Source organism: Solea solea, chromosome 10, assembly GCF_958295425.1.
Source record: "Solea solea chromosome 10, fSolSol10.1, whole genome shotgun sequence".
NCBI lineage: Eukaryota > Metazoa > Chordata > Actinopteri > Pleuronectiformes > Soleidae > Solea > Solea solea.
The window spans coordinates 8,881,205-8,890,758 of record NC_081143.1 but is presented as its reverse complement, the minus strand read 5'-3'; the positions used below and the strand labels follow the sequence as shown (position 1 = coordinate 8,890,758).

General features: G+C 39.3%; 1 protein-coding gene across 1 annotated transcript; it reads left to right on the top strand.

Annotated features, from left to right (window-relative positions):
• Positions 1 to 1,982: 1,982 nt before the first annotated feature.
• Positions 1,983 to 9,454, top strand: LOC131466438 (carbohydrate sulfotransferase 12-like). The gene is made up of 6 exons (XM_058639650.1): positions 1,983 to 2,110; positions 4,820 to 5,474; positions 6,495 to 6,637; positions 7,884 to 8,012; positions 8,123 to 8,315; positions 8,820 to 9,454. Exons 2-6 carry the CDS (start codon positions 4,869 to 4,871, stop codon positions 9,090 to 9,092), a joined length of 1,344 nt encoding a protein of 447 aa, XP_058495633.1. The 5' UTR covers positions 1,983 to 2,110; positions 4,820 to 4,868; the 3' UTR covers positions 9,093 to 9,454.
• The last annotated feature ends 100 nt before the right edge of the window (positions 9,455 to 9,554 follow it).

Below are 9,554 nucleotides of genomic sequence, written 5' to 3'. Positions count from 1 at the left end.
GTATATGTGACAGCATACAGCTGTGCAGCAGTTTGTGCTGGATACAACATCAACAGTGTGTTTGGTGACTTTTCACATTTCATTAAAAAGCTACTAGTACATGTGTTCTTGCAGTAGAATGTTGTTATTTAGGCTAAATGCTGGCAGTTAGTGTCATCAGTCACAGATGCAACAAAATTATATAAAATATGGGGGATAATGCACTGTCTCAAGTCGACCTCCACATCCTCCAGCAGAACTACTGCTTCAAAATGGAAAGTCTTCTCTTTGATTCAGTCTACACTCAGTCTATTTAATACACAGGCCCATGACTGACTAATTATTCATCCATTCATTCATCTCCTATCACTTTATCCTCCACATGATAGGCACGGGGATTGCTGGTGCCAATCCCAGCTGATGACTGACTAATAACAAATTTAAAAACAGCAGAACTCGTGTCTTTTTTAAACCAGAGCTATTTCTAATGTGACTTCTTGTCTTGTGGAATGTCTCACATACAGGAGAAGTGTTATATGAATAACACGTCGGAGACTGAGATCATCTGTGAAGAAGCATCAAAATATCCTTTTTATTAAAGAATAACATTAAGGGTGGTCCATGTATCACTGAAGATTCCAAAGTTTCCTCTGATTTCTGCCCAGTGGACGGACCACAGCCATGTCTACTTCAGCTGCACAGATGAATGTCAGATACAAAACACAAGAGGAATAAAAACATAAATATATATTTATATGTTATTTAGATATTCCCAGTTGACAGAAAAGCATATGAGGAGCTGCTTTTCAGTTTAGATGATGAAATGACGCCACCGTGTGGCAATGCAACGTGTGTGATTGGAAAATATGAACGAACAGTGGGAAACACTGACGCAGCAAAACAAACCGACAGCTGCATGTTTCACAGCAGAATTTGATCATTTGAATTTTATGTTTTGTATAATTTTTACACATACAATTGAAAATAAATAAAGGTTTATAGTTCCCTATGTGTTTGTATCATGTGAATATTATAACTTCAATCTGAATCTTCAACGGAAATCCTAATCAGTGATGAAGACTATTTTATTATACATAATGAATAGCCAGGGGTGTTCAATGTGCTGTGAAGTCCCACCACAACTGTAACTCTGTTAACTAGGACTTTTGTAATATGAGTGTTTACTGCAAATGGCATCCAGTCACATTGTTATAAATGATCTTTATTTCAACAGTGTTTATTTTATTTTTTTATATTATGTACATATTAGATACTTATAATTCATTGTATATAACAGATGTCTATTTCTATTGTATTTCTAGTTGTACTGCCCTTATTGTTTGTTCTTTAATTACTTTCAATTGACTTTTAACTTGGCATTTGTGTGGACAGCAAGAATGAATTTCATCTCTTGTCTGGAAACAGCCTATGGGAGATACTTGGTAACTGATTTTAACAGCAATCTAGCAAATGTGTCATCTGCCAAATGTTCATTCATTCATTCATTTATTCATTCATGCATGCAGTCATTGCTTAGTTTGTGAAAACCACCACTTGCAGTTCCTGATAAAGTTCCTATAAAATATAAACATAATTGTTTTCTCATTTCTCATTTTTATATGGCCCATGGCATTGATTCCCTAAAAAAAAGTGTGTAAAATGCCCAGAAATGTTCATTTTATGTCACTATAATTAATTTATACATCATTTTGTAGAAAACTGTTTAAGAGGCATATTAAATGTATGCCTAACAAACTACAGCTAATCATTTTGAGAATGAGGCTTTAAAATTAAGGATAAGTTCACTACGATTTTTTTACTTTTTAATATTATTCAATTTTATTTGGCCATTATAATCACGTGTGTGTGTGTGTGTGTGTGTGTGTGTGTATATATATAGGCACGAGGCGGCACGGACACTCCACAATCAAACGAATGACTAAAGGGTTTTGACCGGCGAAAATCTCGCGAGACTTAGCTCCAGTACTATGGGTGGACTAGACTGGAGCGGTGAACACTGTGGTCCTGTCGTGCTCAGCCGGCTCATCATCACCGGACTGACCGACGGACACACGAGAGACCGGGGACATTCAGGCAGGACAAAACCGGAGACATGGAGCTCATCAGCCCGGTAAGACTGAACATAAATGGACATTTAATTCCCTCCCACAGATGTATATGGAATCTGTGATTATGTATGTGTCGTGTGGAAATGTAACGGGAACAGAGCCAGGCTTTATTCCATGATGATGATGATGATGAAGGTTTGTAGGGAGAGAAGAAAGCAGAGGAAGCAGTTTTGTCCTCTATTGTTGGCTGTAAAAGGACACTGAGTGTTCGCATGAGAATGGGACAGTGTCCTGCGCGGGCAGGCAGCCGGTGAATGGACACATTGTGACCTGTGAACTGAATAAATTCATGCCGACGAAGAGGAGGAGGAGGAGGAGGAGGTGGTGAGTCCTCTTTCCTCTGCTTTAAGACGTAATCTAAAAACTGACTGCAGAATCACAGCCACAATTCACCCTCCTCCTCCTCCTTTTTCCTTTTGCGCGTGTGTGTGGTTACAAGCGCGTGCTGTGGCAGGACAGGGTTAAAGGGATAGTTCAGGGTGTTGTTTTTGGTAGTAGGGTTGTATGAGGTAGTCTTGTTGTGTCAGTGTATCGTGTACAGTCCAACACGCTGCCTGTATGAGAGGGAGACGATTTTGAATAAATATCATATAATATCACAATGATTGCGATGATTTTTGACAGGAGTTGCAGATCTGTCAGAAACAAAGATGTTCTCTTCAGTCTGTAGAATAAGATCCAGACAATACTTAACGTAAAATTATATTTTGACACACATTTTGGCTTTAAAGAAATATCAAGTATTGCGATTTCGATAACATTTCGATTCATTGTTCAGCCCTAGTTAGAATAAAAGTGTGTGGTTTGTGTGTTGTTCTGATGTGAAAACATTGTAGAAGAAGGAAAAAAAATCAGTTGCATTTGCTGTGTTTTGAACATTTAACTTTAACCTTGCAGTTTTGCCATTCATTCACTCACTCACACCCATGCATACATGAATCTATATACAGTGCTTTTCTATCACACATCTATGAAACCCATGATTCACACACTGACTGCCTCCACAGCTGCCTGCAGTAATTTCAGGTAACAGGGAAACATCAGGGGATCAAACCCCCAACCATGCTGTTTGAAGACGTCCAAAGAGTTTCCTCAACATATTTCCACACTGAATACTGCATGTGTTACCATGTGGCAGATCAGCTGTTTGGGTTATATTTTCAAAGGGCTGCCTGCCAGCCTCATAACCACTCAAAGTGTTTACATTTTTCTTTTTTGGGGGCATTTTTTTTGGACAAGGAAGGAAAACAAATTGTGTTCTCATGCTCCAGTATCCTTCTCAAAACTGGCGCAACGCCCTCCCTGCTGTCTCCTGTCTGCTTCAGCAACATAGACACACATCCCCACTTCAAAAAACCTGAACCATCCCTTTTAATGAATGCCTGCGTCTCAGAATAGACTCATCTAGTCCACGTGGAGTTTGGATTTAACAAAAAAAAAAAGCACCACAGAGAAACCAATCATTTTCTCTGTCAAAATAATATGAGCTGTGTGTGTGTTGTGATGTTAGCCCAGGCTGTTGATGTTTTTATGGGCCAATAAAGTTTAAACCTTGCAGCAGGCACAGGACTGTAGCTGCTTCCACCCCCCACCCCACAAACACACACACACACACACACACACACACACACACACACATTTGTTCACATCTCTGTGACAGCTGAGTGCCTCCGGGTGGGGGCAGAGGTTCCCACGGCCCCAAGCAACTTGGTGTTGGTCAAAAACACAACCAGCACAGTGTGTATATATACTACTACTAACTGTATATTCTCACATAATAAAAAGTATATGTATCAACCAAATCATTGGTTGATAATGTCCCATTTTTAATTATTATTGTTAATAATCGGCAAATTATTACAAATGTTGTTCTTATAGACTTGAATAATGTTTTTAAGTCACGAAAAGATGCACCATCACTGTTGTTTAATGACTGGTTAATGAATTTATTTGTATTGTTTGTAATAAAATTAAATCTAGAAATTTCCCAAACCTCAAAATCTCCTCAAAACCATTTTGGACCTTTTTATAAAATGTTGGGAAATACCTTGTTTCTTCTGTCAGGGGTTGTCCCAGTCCATTCCGTTTCATCTGGGCCTGTTTTTACTTGATTTTGTTCCAGTTGAGGTATTTTATTTTGAAACCGCCCCATGTTATGGTCTGTGAAAACAGTCGTAGCGTGCTCTCCTTGCAAACAATGCCGGGGGTGAACACAGGAGGAGGTGGTGGGAATTGTGGGTGCTGCAGATGCCTCGCTGGCCACTTGTCATGTGAATTCCAAGGACTGTTTCATATATTTCAATTGCATTTTTCCCTGAACTAAATGATTGTTTCCAACGCTTTTTTTTCTCCCTCTCTTACTTGCATAAATTGCAGGTACTACATTCTAACCTCTCAGCCTTGTTTGACAAACCTACTGAATGTTTTCTACCAGGAGAAAATAAAGCTTTATTTCCCCATTAGACCTAAACAATCTTAGTTATTGGCATGAATGCTTTAATGTACAATTGATTCATCACATTTATAAGCTCATCATATTCTTTATGTGTGTAACAATATATTTACTAGAGTAAATGTACTTTGATCACAAAGATCACAAGGCTTCTGTATATTTTAGGTTTTGTACCATAAAACTTCTCACTCATGTTGTTACTTCACTCAGGCAGAAAAAGAGAAAGAGGGATTTTTGTAATATTTCCTGTTTCTTTCAGTTGCGACCGACAAACGGGAAGTGTCTCCTTCCGTGATTGACAGGCCACCATGGAGCTGAGATGTCCTCTTCCTCTTTTCTTCACCAATCACAGTTCTAGATCTGTTATTACCATGGGTATATGGCGTGGGCTTCGAGTGGCGTTCATCTTGGGGTCTTTGTTTATGATTCTGCTGATCATCGTCTACTGGGACGACGTTGGGGGCTTCAACTTGTATCCGCTGCAGGACCCCAAACGATGTTACCCTCACTCTGGTTCTTGCCCTCGGGTGACAACAGGCCTGTCCTTTTCTACATCCACCACTGGAGCCAAGACCAGTTCTTCCCTCACCCTCCCAACCACAACTTCTAGCACAAAACTCATCCCAGAGAAGAGGAGTGGAGCAGCTGGAGATGAAACACAGGAGAAAGAAGATCAGCAGGAGCAGAAGGAGGTGGAGAAAACAAGAGGGGATGAGGAGGAGGAAAGGATTTATAACTCTGTTGACGATGGAGAACAGGAGGCGAGGAAGCAGAGGATCATGGATGTTTGCTCAGGAAAGGACGCTGTGGAATTCCCTGGAAGGACTCTGGCATTTGAGCAGATCTCCATCAGGGAACTGGATCACCTGATTGTGGATGACACACACCAGATTATCTACTGTTATGTTCCCAAGGTACAGATGGCTGTTGTGCATGCTTGTATTTGTGTAACAATTGGTAGTGTGGTGGTGGTGTGCATGGAGAACAAAATCACATCTCCTTGTTTTTCCATCTAATATTTTGAAATTTGAAACTTAAAAGAGACCTTTCGCCTGGGATTGGCACTAACGAGTCCCACAAGCCTCATGAGTGAGTGAGTGAGTGATTTAAAAGAGAGGGCAACTGAACTGCAGTTTTAAAGGCTGATAGAAAAGGTAGAACACCTATAGTTTTAAAGAATTACAAAGCAGATTAAAAGATGATAAATTGGCCAATATCCCCAAATGTAAAAAAAATGTCACAACATTCAAAGAAAATGTGCATTTAAAATATTCAGACATAACAATACACAAAACTGATATTTACGAGGTTTATTGAATACATTTTGTACCTCCTCTAAACTCAACATGCTGTGAACCCAAGCAGAAGTAATGCAATTCATAAAGGTTCCTCAAGTGCATCTCAGACCCTGCATTCCTCACACTAGCTCTCATGTGCTGGAGTTTGTTTTTGTTTGTTGTTTTAAACATGTGACTCTTCAGCTCCTCTGCAGTGTCGCACTGTAGCTTTGGGAAAAAAAAAAGTTAATTTTTTTGTATTTTCATTTCAAGTAAAGCTATTCCTGACGCTTTAATGAAGTAATATGTACATGAAGACATTTGGAGTCCTGTCTGTGTTTGGATCCACATACTTATGCCAGGCAGGTTATCTAAAGCATGAACTACATACAAATGTGAGTAAATCACATTTTTTTCCCTTAAACGAGCAAATGTCCACTGACGTGATACTTGCCAGTATAGCAACTGCATGCATGTGGAGCCGCTAAGCAGTGATGCACGTGTCCACATGACAGAGCCATTGCTGCCATTGTCATTGTAAATGTGTTATCGGAGCCGATTAATCAGCTAAAACAATTGAATCAAAACACATTGTGATATTCACGTAGTATCTTTTGTCTTTCTTTCTTCCTCTGTCCATCGCTGCTTTCCGTTCAGGTGGCGTGCACCAACTGGAAGAGAGTGATGGTGGTTTTGTCTCAGTCCCTGATTTCGCCTGACTCAGGAAAACCTTACACTGACCCAGAGGCTCTGCCTCCAGACATCGTACACAACTCCTCGCTTTACCTCACCTTTGCCAAGTAAGACACACAAACACACACGGACAGGAATGGTACATGTTAAGTAAACAGGTGTATTGTTGGGTTGTAATAATGGAAGACCTATTACGATATGATGTTGTAAGTGTGGTATTACTTTTTGTTTCCAAAGTTTCCAAATTAAAAGTATACAAATTGGCACATTAGGCAACATTTAACTCTGTCATGGTTGAGCAAACCGATGGGAAATGCATGCATACATTTACAAATAATAATTATTATTAGAAGTATTTTTCTGTCAAACGATTAAAAATGATTGTGGCAGAGTAGTTCTGACACACATTTCACAATTAAAAGGCCCCAATAAAGGATAATTATTCTATTTTCTGCCAAATAATTACCTACATTTTTCACACTTTACATCATCACATGCATCAAACTACACACAGTAACCATATGTTTGCATCATGTTAATGTCAAAAGTGGGTGAAATGGATTTAAACGATAAACACAAGATTTGGGCATTTTGGGCTCTGTATTACTGACTTTGTCCAGCAGGAGGCACTGTTAGGTTTTCTAACAATGATCAACAGGATTTACTATGTAAAATAACTATGCTTGTTCATCCAGTATTACCATTTTATACCTCAATAGGTATTAGTGAGTCACTTTAATTTCCCTTAAGTTTCCCCAGTGGTAGAAAAACAACTACCAATAAACTGTTGTGCATTCTTTTTTTCATTTTATCAGGTTCATTTAAATGGGTGTTTAGTTTTCTGTGAAACTCTAAATGCTGTTGAATAAAGTGCTACATTTTTTTTATATATTTATACAATTTTATTTGCATGCAGAAATGACAAAGCGTCCTTTTTAATGTATGAAAAGTGGGTATCCTTTTTCATTAGTGCTACAGTAACGCTTGTACACAGAGTTACACCTAAACTGTTTGACAAGTTATCCGGGAGCTCAAGTAATTATTTACCAAGGTGACACAAGAAAGGAGAGACTGGAAATGATAGGCGGAGCTGGTGCAGCAGCACACACAGACCTTTCTCTCCCTCTGCCTGTGTTTATGAGTGTCTAAACATGTTATTGTTATATGTTATTTTCCTCTAAAGAACAGATTTTTAGGATTAAAAATGCGTTATTGTTGTTTTCAGTGCCACAGGAAACTTTGTACATCCTGAATTTGAATGCTTGTGGTTCAATGCAATTGCAAAGTAAGAAATACATTCAACACCATGTCCCTCATGTTGTTTTGTACATATGTTCATGTGCACTTTACTAGGTTTTGGCGCCGTTATGGTTCTCTGTCCCGTCACCTGATGGCACTTAAGCTTCAGCACTACACCAAGTTTCTGTTTGTGCGAGATCCTTTTGTGCGTCTCATCTCTGCCTTCAGGAACAAGTTTGGAAGGTCTGTGTCATGGTGCTGAGAATAAGTTTGTGCGTGTTCACAATTTCTGGGCAGAGCCAGAATCTGTGAATATTTAACAATTGAAGTCTGCTTTTTTTGTGTGTTTCAAGGCCCAACAAGGACTTCTACACGTACTTTGGCTCTGTGATTCTGCGTCGTTATGGTAACGTCTCTGGGAGTTTGCCAGAAAAGGCAGCTGAGGCGTTTGCTGCTGGAATTAAACCGACATTTGAGCAATTTATCAGATACCTGCTGGATCCAGAGACAGAGAAAGAGAATATCTTCAATGAACACTGGCGACAGGTATTTGTCTCACACAAGCACTGTCAACCTACACTTATTCCCCGGTAGACGTCAATTTTCAACAATCTGGTTTCTTACGGACAGAGTGTAGTACTGTTATTCACAAATGGTATTAAAAAGCTTCCTTGTAACCACATATGATTGTATCTAGCTTTGCTGGCCCTTCATTTAAATACACAATAACGTCTTGTCGATTTGCAAGCATGAAATAATGTTTTTAATGAGTCTGGCTGTACAAATGTGTGCATAGATGAATGATTCGTGGAACAATACTGTGAAAGTACCACTGGTCAGAGAATGTCACCTTTGAATGTGTTTATTTTTGATTGGAAATGAGGACACATACTTTTAGTATGGATTCAGAACATTCAAACCTGTACTTAGGACTGTTCACATGTGACTGGATCAACCAGGGCAAAGATCAATACCAGTTCTGAATGGGGTCTTGATAGAGTTGGATTTTGCAAGTATAATAAATATTTAAAAAGTATTGTTTTTTTGTAGGTGTATCGTTTGTGCCATCCATGCCAGATCAAGTATGACTTCATTGGACAACTAGAAACCCTGGAAAATGATTCTGATAAACTTCTGAAGCTCCTGAAGTTGGACCACTTGGTCCACTTCCCTTTAGGGGCCCGAAACCAAACTGCTGCCAGCTGGGAAAGAGACTGGTTTGCACAGATTCCCCTAACAATGAGGAAACAACTGTACAAGCTGTATGAAGCGGACTTTAAGCTGTTTGGTTATCCCAAACCTGAGGGCATTCTTCATGAGTAACCCATACAGAGCCAAAGGCCTGGGCACTGCACTGTGTGTAGCGCCCACACCTCACTTAACTGCCTTAAAAGACCAGTCTATGATGCTGTTTGTTTCATTTGTTTTGTACCGACATCAAGCGACAGAAGTGCCTGCCAGTCTTTTATATTTGTCTTTGTTTCATATCTAAAGCACACTCACGTACAAGCTGCTGTACTTTATCCCAGTCTGTTTCCCCACGTAAAGGCACTTTGAATAATATAACTTTATAACTTTTGGGAAGCAATTGGGAAAAGACTTGGGCTAATGTTTGCTGTTATCTCTGATGGGAAATACTGTATGCTGCAATAAAAGAAATGGTGTTTCAAAATAATGTATTTTCCTTTTCTAATTAAATTTTTCTGTGACCGGTTCTTCCTTCATACTCTAAATGTTTGCAGCTGTCTTCACTAGCTTTATGTTGCCTTTGTGAGTTGTGTTGTG